Source organism: Pelobates fuscus, chromosome 11, assembly GCF_036172605.1.
Source record: "Pelobates fuscus isolate aPelFus1 chromosome 11, aPelFus1.pri, whole genome shotgun sequence".
NCBI classification, from domain to species: Eukaryota; Metazoa; Chordata; class Amphibia; order Anura; family Pelobatidae; genus Pelobates; species Pelobates fuscus.
Genome location: NC_086327.1, coordinates 60,734,188 through 60,751,186, shown reverse-complemented (window position 1 = coordinate 60,751,186; position 16,999 = coordinate 60,734,188). Strand labels below are relative to the sequence as shown.

General features: G+C 41.3%; 1 protein-coding gene across 1 annotated transcript in view; it reads left to right on the top strand.

The window, feature by feature from the left end:
- Positions 1-16,999, top strand: part of LOC134576883 (C-Jun-amino-terminal kinase-interacting protein 4-like) — a 214,210-nt gene that overhangs the window by 85,606 nt on the left and 111,605 nt on the right. Inside the window, exons 5-7 of the mRNA XM_063435564.1 lie at positions 6,610-6,700; positions 13,638-13,765; positions 14,009-14,072. Coding sequence (XP_063291634.1) covers positions 6,610-6,700; positions 13,638-13,765; positions 14,009-14,072 — 283 coding nt within the window. The remainder of the gene's footprint in view (positions 1-6,609; positions 6,701-13,637; positions 13,766-14,008; positions 14,073-16,999) is intronic.

The following is a 16,999-nucleotide window of genomic DNA, read 5'->3' as shown; positions in this document are numbered from 1 at the left end:
TTGCAATGTCGGTACAGACAACTGCCAGCACAGACCTAACCAGCGGGGATGCCCAAAAGTCTCCACATCATACCTGATAGAAATGGCCCCGATCAAGGACAGACGCCTGACATGGACCAGCGACAGGGTGAGAGGGGACATTGGGTCGGCAAATGCAAAAGACTACCTATTGAAGCACAACAGTGGCATCAGATGACGGTCTGCGGACCCACCGCTGTGGACACTAGCCGTGCAGCACAACATTAAATACCCAGTACACCACCCAACCCTTTATAAATGACTTGATACACTCGTTCGTTTTAACTGTTAAAAATATATGTTTAACAACATAAGCAATTTTTAGCGAAGTTATATACTGTAAAATGTCTTAGCCTATGTCCAGCAACCACACGCCTCACAAGCATGTATATTTCGAAGTTAAAGTGTATTTTATAAACCTGTAACGTACGCCACTAGCTAACACTATCTGTTACCAATCGACTAACCATAGATCTTAACTTATCTAAGTTAACAGTACTAATTAGCATGTAAGTTTAGCTACAGTGGCTATCAATTGCTCACATAGTCTGACCCTAACAGCAGAACATAAGCAACATGTCCATGATATTTTTCTCCACATGCCTACATCTACCCTGTTCCTAATTTAGACATAAAAACTTAGCATGTAAAGTGTTAAATGTTTATTTTCCTACGCATCGTTTTCCTCACGTTACTTATATAAGCGAGAATTTAATTTATCAGCCTTCATAATATAAAATTATGCATAGCTAGCTAATGCCATGACAATTAATGCAAATGTATATCAGTATACCCTGAAGACGTTATTGTGGCGCACTAAGGCTATTTGCACACTCTGATTTTGATTACTTTTGCTTTTTATCCAAGCTTGTACCACTCTGTTTATTTGAATGTTTCACAAAAAAAACAAAACATGGCAATCTTTCTTTGAGGTGCATTGCACACCATCTTGATACTATTACCTTATGTCACCCCACAATGCCTCCCTCTTTCTCTTATGTACCCCATGACGTATATGCCATAATAAAAGAAAGATTTAAAAAAAAAAAATAAAAGGCACTGTAAAGCACTAGAATATGGCACTTTAATTGAGTCACTGATCGTTAAAGAATGCACATATATCTGGTGAATAAAAGATTTCATAATATTGCACTTATACAGATTTATGGTTGCATTATTCTGTCTTTAAAAGGACCCTAAAAGTGGATCCTACCTCTGTTATATACTTTGGAATATAGGTACAGATATTGTCTATATATGTAACATGGAATATATGTTTAGAGACTGTGTAAACATTCTTGAATAATACTCTGAAGGTATTGTCACCATGGTAACAGACTAATATTGAAATACATCTTGCACATTTTCAATATTGTAATAAGATTCTTCTTCCTATTGAAGACTTTCTATTTGGATATGTCTAAATTTGAGAAATATTTGTTTACATGCTTGTTTTTTCTTATTTTTTTTTTTTAATTCTTTATTTTTGGAGTTCATGAAAGTATAACGAGGGCTCGTCATGCCCCAACAGCATTGACAATTGTTTTTTTTTTTTATAAATTCTTTATTTTTTCTTGTGCATATGAATATACATGACATATAATCCTGCAGAGCCACAATAGCTTTAACAGGCGCATTAAGAGTATTGGTTAATGTGGCTTACGATAGACCGCACAATTTAATATTTTAGAACATAGAACAGGCTAAACAGGCTGCGTATAGAATATGATTACTGACTATTTAGTTACAACGTATGAAAACAGTGTGATTAGTCTCGAGGAGTTGTACGTCATATCACATATTCTGCATTGTTTATGTTAGTATACATGCGTGTCTGGTTAATGTGGCTTGCGGTAGACCGCACAATTTAATATTATAGAACATGGAACAGGCTAGACAGACTGCGTATAGAATATGATTACTTACTATTTAGTTACAACGTATGAAAACAGTGAGATTAGTCTCGAGGAGTTGTACATCATATCACGTATTCTGCACTGTTTATGTTAGTATACATGCGTGTCTGGTTAATGTGGCTTGCGGTAGACCACACAATTTAATATTTTAGAACATGGAACAGGCTAAACCGACTGCGTATAGAATATGATTACTGACTATTTAGTTACAACGTATGACAACAGTGTGATTAGTCTCGAGGAGTTGTATGTCATATCATATATTCTGCACTGTTTATGTTAGTATACATGCGTGTCTGGTTAATGTGGCTTGCGGTACACCGCACAATTTAATATTTTAGAGCATAGAACAGGCTAAACAGGCTGCGTATAGAATATGATTAGTGACTATTTAGTTACAACATATGAAAACAGTGTGATAAGTCTCGAGGAGTTGTACATCATATCACATATTCTGCACTGTTTATGTTAGTATACATGCGTGTCTAGAGGACCTGCCTGAACGAGACAGACTATGCGACTCATGAGACATATGAAAATATGAAAAGAAAACCTCAGGCATACTCATAGATTATCATCATAGATTATCAGTAAGCTTTCAGTTAGTTGTGATGAACGATTAGTTGTTACAAAAGATTATTTTGCCCCTGAGACCTCCACAACCATACATCAAACCAGGTAAGCAAAGGAATCCTGTCCCCCATGCTGATCTAAGGTTAATGAGGGAAGACATGCATTAATTACAGACAGCAGATATTAATAGTCCCAAGGAATGGGCCCAAGGTAAAGGTTAAGACTCTGCATGATATTAAGTGTTACAGCGTGGTGGTGGTAGATGACCCAGGAATCTCAGGAACCTTCCGTTAGTGTCCTGCTCCAGCTGTAGACTGCTTTGCCCGTGTATTCCTCCTGCAAGATGGAGAGTTCATGTGAACTGTTGCCCCCTTGTGGACAGGCTGTCATTGGTTGCCGTGGCCCTGTTGTATCATGCTGGAGTCCTTCTGTGGAGTGTCCCCTCTTGCCGGACCGGCCCGAAGGTAAGTCCTTTGATGAGGGGCGGTGTGGGCTATCTCTGAGCTTCGTTCCCCAATTTTGGTGAGTATCGGGTGGGCACTGCTCAGAGCCCTATGTGATCCAGCCTCTCCAGCCACGATGTTGGGTTCCACCTGGGCTCTGTGGGGAGTTTGGCCAGCCAGGAGGGAGAGTCTACATGCCTCTGGGTTTGGGCGTTCAGAGTCGAGTTTGCCGCCATTTTACATGCGGCTCCGGGTTCCATCCATATTAGTGTGGTGATAGGTCTCTGCCGCAGGTTCACCGCTGCCGCAGGGGTCTCGGGGCATGGACCGGGATAACCCCCACCGGCCCGAGAGGGGGGGGGGACGGGGCCTGTTCCACGAACTTGTGAGGGTCTGGCATGACACAGTCGGGCGGGATAGCGGGGCGGCGGCCGTCCACCCCGCTCACCGCCTAAGTAGGCCTCATCCTGTGCGGACGACATGAGTCTCTCTGAGGGACTAAAACACATCATGCAAGCCTCTCCTCAGGTCCAGTGCCCCTTCGTGTAACGGACCGCATTCTCTGGTCATCAGAGGAGTACCAGGTCAGTTGTAACTTGATTAAATTTCGCCTGATTGCAGGAGCTGTTGTTTCACACGGCTGGTCTGCATGGCGGTCAGGCCCCGCCCCCAGCATTGACAATTGTTTAGTAAGACATTAGGTAACAGTTGGTCAGCATGAGGAAAGATCAGCACAATTTTTATGTAACATAAACAGATTTGTTTAGCGGTCCTGTCTAAGTGATCTATACATAACATGTTTATTGGCAGGAACTTGTCTAGAAATGCTTGAGAAATACTAAAATAGGAGAATCAGTAAAATAATAAAAAATCAAACAGGCTGGTATCTAAGCAGGTTAGGTACACGTCCTAAAATAATATGCAGTCTACGTGGTGTAGGCTTTGACCAGTCGCATAAAGGTGAGTTATATATGTGCGGCATAGGCTAGGACACCATCTTTAAAGGAGGCCTATAGGCCTATAGGTCACTGTGGTTCTGTGCCGCAGCGAGACATCATCAATATAACAATAAAACAATAATAGGTCGAACACCGTTTAACGATACTAGAAGAGAGCAAAATAACTACGCTTAATATGAAATCGACACGCTAATTGTTATAACTTAGACATTTGTATAGTCACATGCGAATGGCCGACGGTGGGGGGATGGTGTGCCCTGAAGTGAGTCCAGTATTACCGAGCCCCAGTTCATGTAGTAGCTGCTGCATATGGGTTCGCGGGGAGTTGTCGAGGGACAAACTCCGGTGCGGCGGCTGCATTCCTCCCAAGTGGGCGCGTTGATCCGGCTGTGTCCGTCGTTGTGTCGAGTGCAGTTGTGGGGAGGTGCAATAGTCCCGGTGCCTCCGTAGCCTCCTGCATGTTATGGACTATGTGAGTGTTGCCTCCTCGGTCTATATGGAGGGTGCGCCCTGATCCCCAGCTGTACCGGAGTTGATGTAGTTGCAGGAGGGATGTGAAAGGGCCCAGGGATCTCCTCCACGCCAATGTCCACCCTGAGAGATCAGAGAAGAAGGACAGTGTCATCCCCTCGAAGGTGAGTGTTGGCTGGCCTCTAACAGCTTCCATGATTGCCTGTTTGTCGCTGGTGGACTGGAACCGGAGTATTAGGTCCCATGTGGCGGCTGGTGGAGCCCTTGCTGATCTCGGTATGCAAAATATACCATCGAGGGTGATTGCTTTGGCTGTTTTCGGGGTCACCAGTGTGGTGAGAAGTCTTCTAACCATATGTGGTAGTTCCGCCTCTGAGACTGAGTCCAGGACTCCCCTGAGTTTTAAATTGTTACGGCAAAGTTTATCCTCTTGGGAGGCAAGTTGCTGCTTGTGGAGCAGGGTTTGCTGCTTTAGGCTTTGGATTGCCGTTCTGCAATCTGGGTTGTGTGGCTATTGGCGGTGCCCTCCACTGCTCCCAGTCTGGCTGTGATGAGTTTAAGATCCTCTCTTAGCAGGGCTACATCTGCAGCTATCCTTCTATGGTGGTCTGCCACGAGTTCCCCTATAGCCTCCATAGTCACTGGGGTGGGGGTTTTCGCGGTAGGTTGTGTCTGTACCAGCGCTTGTACCTGTGTGGTCTCAGTCCGTGGGGGGTCCCCATCCTCCCCTTCAGAGGTCCCATCAGAAAAGTCGGAGCACCCGCCATGCAGGGCCGCCATGTGCGCTCCGGTTGCGACATGTGCTTTCCGCCATAGCGCCCCGATGTCCATGCCCTGCCGGGGTTTGTCAGCTTTCGCCTTTTTAGTTTTCCGACCCATTGAGGTTGTGTGGGTCTTAGGGGGTACCCAGAGTGGGTTTGATTCGTGTCTGCTCGTTCGTATAAGGGGTTTGCTGGCTTATTTGCCGGGAGCCCCGCATCCATGCGACCATCTGCTTTGTCCGCTAAACTGATCTCTTGTTTTTTCTTATTTTCCACATATGTACGAGCGTGGAACGCACGTGCGTTCCAGTGACGTCACTAAAGTGCCGAACCGCGAAACCGGAAGTGATGTCACGGACGCATGGAACACAACGTGTGTTCCAAATGCCGACACCGGAACCTAGAAGTAGCCGCAAATAGCGGCATAAAAGACCAACCGACATCATACAAGCCATTACAGACTGAGGAAGCCCCACACTAGGGGCGAAACGCGTATCAGGACCTTGGAGGACATTTGTGCCTACTTTATTCAAGACCAGTAAGGATTTTTATGCCTGCTTCATCTGCACTTTATATTTTGTTGCTTTTTATGGACTCAGATAGCCATCTGGCTATTGGACTTTGCTTCTTTTAACTTTTTGTCATTAAGATCAGTCCTGTGTATATTTTTTTACCAATAATAAATGTATTTACAAGAAAGAATGTATTTCTCCGTTGTTCCTGTTACCTTCAGAACGACCAAAGAAAGGACAGGGAGTCCTATTAAGTGTCCCACTGCAACACTCATGGGAGCCATATGATTTTATTTGGCTCCCGGCTTGTGAGTACATGATCTTTACCATCTTCCTTTTTTATTACATATTTTACTCTATTACACTATATGTTTTTATGTTTTTATTTTAGGGTGCCATAAGAAGTGTGATCCATCATTGTATGTATTTTATTTGTAATGTGTATTCATTTAGTTTTCTATAGTATTTGTCATCTGACAATTGCCTGTTGCCCTCTTTTATGTAGTCCTGGGTGTTCATTATCACTACTGCTCCTCCCTTGTCTGCTGGTTTGATAGTGATAGCATGATTATTTTTCAAGTCATTTATACCCATTTGTTTATGTACCGAGAGATTATGAAACATTTTCCTTACATCTCTATGAGGAAGTCCTGATTGGCAAACACCTCATTTGGCCCTGCCCCATGCTTATTTTAGCCAATCTAATGCTTTTCCTATGGGAAAGCATTGATTTGGCAAAAAATCGGCCATTTAGATGATGTCACAAAGTAGGCGAAGCCAGCGCCGGCAGACACTTCCGGCGCTGGAAATAAGGCAAGTTTTAAACTTTTATAGGAGAGCTAAGGAGGGGCAGACCACCTAAATGGCGTTTGTGTTCCTGACCCTATAGTGATCCTTTAATTTTGCACATGACTATGTGTTTTGTAGAATTATTTTAGAACATTTGTCATTTGCAGAAATTCCAGAGCTAGAAGGGCAGTCTGTGGTTGAAGACATCATTAATTCTACTCCGGAATTAAAGTCGAAGTCAGAAACTTGTGACCTAAGGTAAGATTCATAAAAATCTGTAGATCTGGTGTTAGAGAACTGTAACATTTAAGTGAGGTTCCATGATGATCTTTGTTCCAGCTCTTATAGGTTCTGGAGCTGTAGAAAGTTTTGTAGAGAGATAGAAGTCCCCATGTCTATTCCATTTTAGTTACATAATTATTTACCACCCTTAATCCAGGAATGCAGATAATGATTTCTTATCTAGGCAATTCAAATGAGCAAAAAACTGCCACCTCTGTTAAAGTTCTTTAGAGGAATGTGTTGACTTCTTAAATTGTTTCCCAAATAATGTTATTCGATCATAAGTTCCCTTAGAGTTATGTATGCAAATGCTATTACCAGAGTGCCTTACTGTTAAATTAGTTTAATTTTTTTTTTCTTCAAACAAGCAAGACATCGGCTATCTCCATGTGCTTGATATTGTCCCCAATGACCTCCTCAATCAAGTAACACCTTAGCAGTTGCTGTGAATTCTACTTAAAACTGCTTAGCCAATACCTTCAGATTCCCCCTGCCGCCTTTTGTCTCAGCTTCCTATTATAACCCTTAGATTGTAAGCTGATAGGCTATCTATGATCACCAGTTTAATACGTTGTATAAAAGAACTGTATGTGCTAGATCTCAAATAGCACCACTGTTACTGTTGTACTAGTTTGTATATTCTGCACTTTTCCTCACTTGTACAGCACAATGGAACATTTGTTGCGTTATAAATACAAATAATAATAATCACATGTCAATTGTGGTGGCCTTCCCAAAGGCATACTTTCCTTTCCTCAAATCAGCCTTCATCAGCCTTTTTTTCTCATTTTCAACGAGTCTTGTAGTTTGATTTGCTTGAGAGGTGACATCTCGTAGTTCTCCTGAGTACAAGGTACACAGATTTCGTATTTTCTTGTGGATTAAGTGAAATAAATGCTTGAATTGTAGCTTTCAGGTTGTATAGCCGACCGAGCTCCTAAGCCATGTGTCCAGCCACACCGGAACCCTTACCTTGTTGCCTTTTAACCACCTTGCAGGCACTTTTACGTTATCTCTTCTCCATCCCCTCGGTCCCGGTGATTTATTCCCGGTTCCCTGGAGGTTCAGTGCCATGCATGCTGCAGACTGAGCTCTCTCCCTGGTCTCTAAACAGTAAACACACTCGGAAAAGGTTCACGCATGTGCAGTTTGTGCCCTAAAGGCCCAATGCAGATGACTTGCATTGTGGGAATACAAGTTGCAGCAGCCATCTTGGATAAGGGCAATTGCCAGAAAGTACCTAAAATGAAGGGAAAATTACAGTAAACATCCCAAACTTATTTGGTAAGTATTTGCGCGGTTTCCAGACATGGATAAGTGCTCTCTTCAGCCAGTTTTAAATCTGATTCACTGGTTTCTTAATAGAATTTGACAGTGCACTTTTTTTTTTTTACTTTAGTACTTTGCCACAGGTAATATTTATTTTTATTTTTGTTTATCTGATGTCTGAATCTACATCATGTTCTGGTTATGATGGGAAAGCAGTGGAAGGAAAACAGTTATGCACTGACTGTCTCCAGAAGGTAGCCGCTTCAGGGTCACCTATCACTGCGCAGCCACATGACATGTGGGCAGTGCTTACAAAGGAAATTCCAATGTATTTCAGAGGCCTTAGTGGTAAGAAAAAGAGGCCAAGCTTTACCCTGTGGAGGAAGTTATTTCCAACCACTGAACTACACCACCTAAGGTTAAAAAGTGGATGCAGACCTGTTCAAATGTAGACACCAACTGTAGCTTTCACTGCTGTTTCTACAACCATGAAAAGTGTGATTAAAGATCTAAATGCTATTGTGGAAAGAGATATTAAGAGCCAATGTTGAAGATGCAGTCTGAAGTCTTCAGGTTACAACTGACTTCTTCACAGAAGCTTCCCTAGATGTAACTAGGATATTCTCTTAAACAAATGGCTTTATCTATTGCAGCTAGGAAAGCATTATGGTTCTGTTTCTGGGATGATGACTCATCCTCCAAGTCTGGCCTCTACACCATTCTATTTGAAGGGGAAGTGCTGTTTGTGAAAGCTTTGGATGAATCCATTGACAAGGCAATTGAGGGCTGCAAGGTATTTGTACCTCAACACTAAAGTTCCAAGCATCCCTTGCTCCTTCTAGTCAGACCGGAGAACCTCCAGTGACCAGCATTTCTGGGATACATGGAGCTACTGACCCTACAGGGAATACTCCAGAGGTAAACCTGCCTTTCAAGGTCCTAATAGAGCTATGAAGCAGTCATTTTCAGTAATGAACATGTCTCCTCCAGTACTAGGAGCCTCATTTTCTCTGATCAGACATACCTGGGCTCGTCACATTCTGGAGACTTGGGTGGCATCCTTAGTCCAGATTGATCTAGACTGGAGTTTTTTCTTCATACACAGGAGTCTCTATACCAACAAGAGGATTCAGACAGATGAATCAAAAGGTATAGCACTGAAGGAATATGTTAGAAGCCTTCAGGACAAAGAGGTGATTTCTTAGGTCCCATAACGAGCGGTTCGAGGGACAATATTCGCCTCTCTTCTGGTGCTAAAAGAAAAAGCACTTGGAAGCCTGAAAAAAAGGAAAAGGCTGAATATCAGAGTCTTCAGGACAGTGTCAATCAGATCCATATCTCAAGCAATTTGGAAGGATAATTTCCTTATCTCTATATATCTCAAGGATGCTTACTATGACATTCCAATATCCCTAGATCTTCAGCATTATCTCAGAAGAGAACTTCCAATTTAGTGCCCTACCATTTGGCCTCACTGAAACTTATATGTGCTTATAGTGATACTGAGAGTCCAGAACACCACCTGGTTCCATTATCTGGATGATCTACTTCTGGTAGCCTCAGACCCACAGAAGGCAGCCACACAGAGGAATAAAGTTCTTTCAGAACTCTTGAAGTTTGGCTGCTTGATTAATATCAAGAAAAGCCATTTCACACCAGCTCAGAGGTTGACATTTCTGGGTGGAAAATGTTATGCTCTGCTTTTTCCTATCTCAGGAACAGTTCCACAGATTGTGGACGTTTTCTCTTCCAGTTTTTTTCGTTTTTGCTTGGTAACAGCAAGAAAGTATGTGCAACTACTAGGAATCCTGGCTTCCACCATCAGACTTGTCAGATGGGCCCAATGGCATCTCTGGATTCCTCACAGGTCCTTCCGATCTTGGTTTAACAAGAGAAAGATTAATTGGAGCCAGCCACTGACGATGTCCTCATCAGTGGAGTTCCACCTTACCTGGTAGCTGAAAAGAGAGAATATATCTCTGGGTTTCCAGTGAACAGCACCTCAATGGTTAATTATAAGCTCGGATTCCAGTTTTCAAAGATTGGTTGCACAGTGTTTGGACCATGTTGCACAATATTTCCATTCAATTGTATGGAATTACAAGTCATTTCCAGTGCTCTTCTTCACTTCAGAGAGTTGCTGAAGAACAGGTGGGTCCAAATTTGCTCAAATATCAATGCAACTGTATCCTATATCTATCAAGGTGGGTCTCACAGCTAAGTATTTATGCAATTACAGCCCAAGAGCAACCAGGGGCTCAGGATACAATGGCTGATTACCTGAGCCGAATAACTGTGGACAAGGTGAAATGGCAACCATGTCCCGACGTATCCTCCGAGTTGATTTAGATTTGACCGATACTCGACGCAGATCTGATGGCCATTTCTCTGAACTACCACGTCCAGAAGTATTTTTCTAGATTTTAGGACCAGAATGCTCAAGATCAGGATACGCTGACTCAAATTTGGAATTTTGATGTACATATTTTTCCTGTTTTCAACTTTCGTAAAGGTAATTCAAAAGGAGACAGTGAAAGGCCACGTTGACTCTAAATTCCTATGATGAATAAGATGATTCTGGAACCTCCAAGGGAAATTCCAGTATGTCCGGACTTATTACAAGGTCCCTTGACACACCAAGATCCTCAAGTTCTGGTGTTGATGCGGAAATCTTTAAGTACAGGCATCCCTGCGATGGTCATTAAGACCCTCTAACCGTCCTATAAATAATTTACAAAACTTGGCATGCATTTGTCTGTTGGAATTACTCCTCAATCAGGCCTAGAACGTGCTTGGCTTGGTCCTGTGAACCCCCATTAACTAATTTTCAACAGGGTATAGTTGTCTTGCATTTAGCACCTGAGATCCTGCATAAGATGAATGCTTATCAATGTCCTTCTCTACCTGTATCAAAGGGTACCCATTGAGCATGGATTCCCCTGGTGCATTGCTTCATGTAAGCAGCAATTAAACTCAAGCCTCCGCTGAGGGTGTTGAAGCCAATATGTGATGTACCACTGGTCTCACAGACTCTGACTAAACCGTAATTTGAACCTCTAGCAGGAGCTTCCGTGGCCCAGGGGGGCCGAAACAGACGGAGGGGGACTACCTCGGCTGCCAGGTAAGTCCCCGCACCGTGATCGCCGGAGACAGAGTAAGTAAATAGGACAGCGGGGACGTGATATGTGACCCCCTGGCGTTTAGAGCTGGGTCCCCAAGGACGGCATAGCACAGGGGTTAAAGATACATTATTTAAAAAATAAAAAAGTAGTTAAAATAAAGTAAAATTAATGTATCTCATTAGTTTGTTGTGCTGGTGATATAGGTGCACAGATTATTTGTATTTTCTCCTTTTGAATGTATTTTGTATACAGGGTCTGATTTTCCTTGTTTGGGATAATATTTCAATATAACAATTTACTATATTAATTTGAGTGCGGTATCCTATTTATTGATTTTAAATTTTGGTGGTTGGATTGTAGGGTGACCTTGATACCAGCACCTATTTTCCTGTGGAGTGCCATCATCATAAATATGTTTTGTAATATTTTTAGTAGTAGCTGTAACGGATACCTTCCGTTGACGGATGCTCCTAGCGCTTCCTGAGGACTCTAAGCACTGCAGCAGACACCACAACCACCACAGACTCCACAACCACCGTAGCTTAACTGGAGTCTCAGGTTTAATGGCACACACTCTGCTTTTATGCAATTCTCCCCTGCAAGGGAGACGCCCACAGACAATTATGCATTACCCAATCACACAATGGTTACATCCCACACATCCCCTCCCCTTAGCCTGAGAGGTAACCCAATTAGCCGTACAGTTTAAAACATACTTTTTACCCAACTTTAATAACTCTAAAACCATACATCCAATATTAATAAAAAAAAGTTACATATTATTAATCAGTACATTCCAAATACAAAAATACCCAAAAAATCATTCAAATCCATTCAGCCATTCGGGAGATACGTATCAGTCACTTTTGACCGACCGCAAGCACATTTTCATGCCCAAAACAGTTCCATGGATTTGGGCTGTGCGGTCGGTCTATTTTACACCGAGTAAATTACGAGCATTTGAATCTTCGAACGGGACTTAGTCTATCTAGTTCTATAGATCTAGTTCTATAGATTTGGCTGCACACACCGCTGACCACGTTCGAAAAAGTTAAAATGGCCGCCGCCACGTGTTCGTTTGTCGAATGGCGGCCACTTCGACAACTTTGGCACTTCGACTGCATCCGAAGTGCCAGTTTAAAAGTTGTAACACTGCTCCAAAGTAATTAAAGGGCCAGGAACAGCATTATACAAATCCATTATGCCCAAAATACAGTTCTTAAAGGGGTAATACATCCCAGGGCCATAGTCGCAGGGCAGGAGGCTAGCGATCAGTCCTCTCCAATGCCCAGTGGCAAATGGCAGTTTGTCACAGTAGCCTTAAAGCCTTCAGCTATGGTTTGTGATATCCATTTTTTTAGTTCTTCTTGAGGAGAGCTTTTGGGCTGGATGTCTTCCACTTCAGTCATATAGGGTTTTTTACCCTCTGGAGCGGTTTTATTGCAGGCTTAGCAGCGGTTAGATTTCTCCTTGTGCTTCTGTGGAGATTGTTCCCTGATAATGATTGGGCTGCAAATTAAAGTCCATACAAATTATTGCCATTGACACTCTTTTATTCCCCTTCCCATATATACAAATTTTGACTCCCCTTTGTTTCTTTGAACCTGAACAGGAGAGGCAGAGGGAGAAGACATCTAGAAAAGAGTTAGAGTAAGATTTTAAAATCCTCAAAATAAATGTTTTCTCCAATTTTATTATATGGAATAGATAAATTAATGAAAATTTTAGAACAGCAAGCACTGGCACTGGTCACTGGTTGCTCACTGTTTTGTAGACATGCCACTACTCACAGTACCTAGATCAGGGATAGGCAACCTTCGGCACTCCAGATGTTGTGGACTACATCCCCCATAATGCTCTTACACCCATAATGCTGGCAAAAGCTTGGGAGGTGTAGTCCAAAACATCTGGAGTGCTGAAGGTTGCCTATGCCTGACCTAGATTATTGGCAGGAGAGAGGATTTATATCTTCCTTATACTATTATGAGGGTCATATTAAGCCCTATAGACCAATGGTAAAGAGGGCATAGGGGGATTTATAAAGCTTCTATTTTTAAATATCACAAGGTGGGAGCCGTGAGCCGGTAACTCCCTCCTTGTAATTGTAATGAAAGAGAGAATGGCAGGGACAACATTTTATCCAACAAGCAATTTATGTAATTTGTATTCATCCATTCGTCTTTCAGACTAATGGAGCAATTGCCGAATATTAAAACAAAAAAAATACTCCTCCAAAAACAAATGCCCAAATCTATTTGTTATTTCAACTATTTAAGAGATTGAAAAAATTGTGTTAAAATCAGACTGGACTTTTTCCTCTGTTTTGTGTAAGTGCACCAATCTTGAATTTGAATAATTATTTGTTAAAAATAAATTAAAAAATAGAAAAGAATGCAATTTATGTGCCACTAAATTTGTTATTGGATTGCCGTTTTGAATAACACCAGAAATGTTTCACTAACGGCTTACAGTATGTGTAACTTTCCTGAGACCATAGCATTATTGTGTTTGCCCTACTACAGCACTCGGACTGCATGCTTGGAAGCAGAACAAGAAGGAAAGGCACGGAATAATGATTCTTTTTTTGCTGAGGTGTACGGAACAAGCCCAGAATGTATTTCTTATGTTGATGAGGGTGCAGATTTGCAAGGTAAATGCTTTTTATTTAAATGTTTTATCGTTTGTTTGTTTTGGCTGGAAGGGATTTGCGAAAGTTCTCAAACTCCATATATGGATGGTCGAAGTCTAACAATCCATGCATAAACTGGATTCGTTATTGCAAAAATTAAAACTTATTACGTTTTTATATCGACTTATCTAAAGCTTTTTTTTAATGTTTTCAAAAAGTTTGTGTTTTTTTATTTTTTTTATTTACTTGTGTGTTTCTATTTAGTTTCAGGTGTTGGCACTCCTGTAGATGCTCTAATGATGGAGAATTCACAGCTTAGAGAAGCAGTGTAAGCTTTTCAATTGAACTAAAAATGTATTGTGTTTAATATGATAAAATATGTTGTTTTTTTAAAAATGTATTTTTAATCTTTTTTTTATGAAAAAAACACATGCATTCTTGCAGTCATTACAGCATACAGAAATCAAAAGCATACTATAGTGCCAGGAATACCAAACTGTGTTCCTGACACTATTGCTCCCCTTGCTTCCCTCCTACCTAGCACCCCCCTCCTCTGTGAGTCTATTTACTTGATAAACTGAACGAAGAAAAAAGGAAAATCCCCTAAGGGCGTTCCTAAGCTGGCAAAGAAAGAAAATTGACAATAATGGTAAAAAAATACCTACAAATCCTAGGGAGTATGGTGTATGAATTAAAGGGAAAAATAAAGGAGCAAAAATATGCTACCTAAAGTCATTGCTAGTGCCCTTTGTAACACTAATAATGGGAATACATCTTTATTAAATCTTGGAAAGTAACAAAGGGACACAATATCAAGAAGACCCCCCCAAAATATTCAGTCTTATGGTGAAGAATGGTAATTCAAATTACCTATTTCGTACCTATTGGGGGAGTGAACAAATCCCTATAAATATATGGGTGCAGGCAAGAGATACAGAAGACAAAGTAATGCTGTGATGAATATATCAATGAAAAGAATTCAAGTAATATGTATCCCAAAACAGCAGACAATCCTATTTGTTTCTGTTATGTAGCTTATAACCAGTGGTACTGGACTAGTAGAGGGATTATAAGTGGTTAGGAGAAATCCTTGCAGAAAGTCCTCTAAACTAGTCCCTAGTCTCCTGGAAACACCTTCAAGGGTGTTCTAAACTAAGTCTGAATCTAAATAGTAGAATCACCTGCCTGATCAGCCATCACCAATACTAGCTAGGAATAACACTGCAAGATAAGAAAAGGGTCTAAATACCCATAGTGCAATAAAGTGTCCCTTGGTGCATGAGTGAAGTGAGAAGGAACGACGAGCTGTCGCCCGGCGTGCGTTTCGGTGTGTAGTAACACCTTCGTCAGGGGCTGAGCAATTGCCCTCGAGAAAAGCCGGGACTTTTAAATGTCCGTTAACCAATCAGGAGCGGGATCCCCCTATCGTCATTGATGACGTATCGGGATGATCCCGCGTCACCTGTGACGTGCCGTGTCACATGGCCGTGAGTGGCGGCAGGGGTGGAGTCAATAAGGGGAACGTCATATGATTGACAGGATACCTGTCTGTATTTGCCGTAACATGGCAAGGAAATATGACAAATCCCTTAAGAGCCTCCTTGTGATATTAAAAATAGCATTCTAACTTGAAAAATTTTATGAGCTGAATATGTTATATAGTTGGGACTCAATCCTAATATGTTTGAATTGAGCCACCAGTGATCACAGTGTACATAGACAGTCTGCATATGAAAAGGGTCTATGCTGACCTTCTTTACACTGTCTATTACCATATTATGATAATTGAATAGCAAATTGAAAAAGCTCATACATAATTAAAGTAGCGGTATAGTCATTCAAATTTTTGATTGTCTGTATAAGATGGACCTATTTGTCCTATATTTAAGCCAATTTATTAGAATATTTTTTTAGAATGATGTACAGTTCATTGAGTCCACAATTTCATTACTTTCTTATTGAGATAATACTGCTATGATCACATTTAATGTGTGCTCATGGTATATAACTTTAAATATATTATTGATAAAGTAAGCCTGTATGTACTAAATGCAGTTGGAAATAAATAGGGACAAGCTCTAAATATAGGGGCTCTTTCCTCTCATACGTGGTTTATTAGATGCTCCATGAAGGGGAGCTCTCAAGTAGACTATAACCTCTATCATGCTATTTATATTCTAATATTGCAGTGAAAGAATGGTTAACGGTTAATTTAAAAAGTATATGCTCAATTATCAAGAAAAAGTGCTGTGAGTGAAGGTAAATTATTTACAAAGTAATTACTATTTACAAATGGTCAATGTTTATATTTAGAGATCATGTAATAAATGGAGAGTAGGTAAAACCTTCATTCAATCAGTTTGGCAACAGAGTTTGTAGACGGTAAATCCAATAACATTCCCTCTTCCTAATGCGTTGGTCCCAATTGCCTTTCCTTTGGTCCTGTTTAATGAGTTCTATACCCTGGAACCTTAAGACAGTGGGGTCTCCCCTGTGTACATTTTTGACATGTCTAGAGACAGGAGTCTCTATATGTCTTGTTGTTTTTACTGCATTGACATGTTCTAAAATTCTTCTTCCAAAGGTGTGGAAAGTTTTTCCCACATACTGCATTGGACACTGGCATGTGATCAGATAGACCAAGCCCTTAGAGCTACAATTAAAGAAAGAGGGGGTGTCAAAATGCAGACTTTTAGAACTGTCTGTAAATGTTTTAGAGTCCTTTCTGATAATGTCACAGGCTTTGCATCTACCACATTTGTAGGTGCCTTTGAGGTTGTTGGATAGCCAATGTGTTGGCGCTGCAGTCCTCTGAAAGTGGCTATGTACAAGGGAATCCTTAAGATTCATACCTCTATTTGCCACTAAGGATACTCCCTCAATTGCTCGTCCTGTTTCAGCAGGGGCCAAAATCTATGCATAATAGATCTTACACAATTCCATCCGGCGTCATATGTGGCTACACATCTGACATAGGCGTGCACAGCCTATTGTATAAGGGTGTGCACCCTAAAGCACAAAAACACACGCCGCATATATATATATATATATATATATATATATATATATATATATATATATATATATATATATATATACTGCTGTGTGTGTGTGTGTGTAGACGCTGTGTGTGTAAGGGTGCTGTGTGTGTGAGGGCGATGTGTGTGTGTGTGAGGGCGATGTGTGTGTGTGTGAGGGCGCTGTGTGTGTGTGAAGGCGCTGTATGTGTGTGTAAGGGCGCTGTATGCGTGTGTA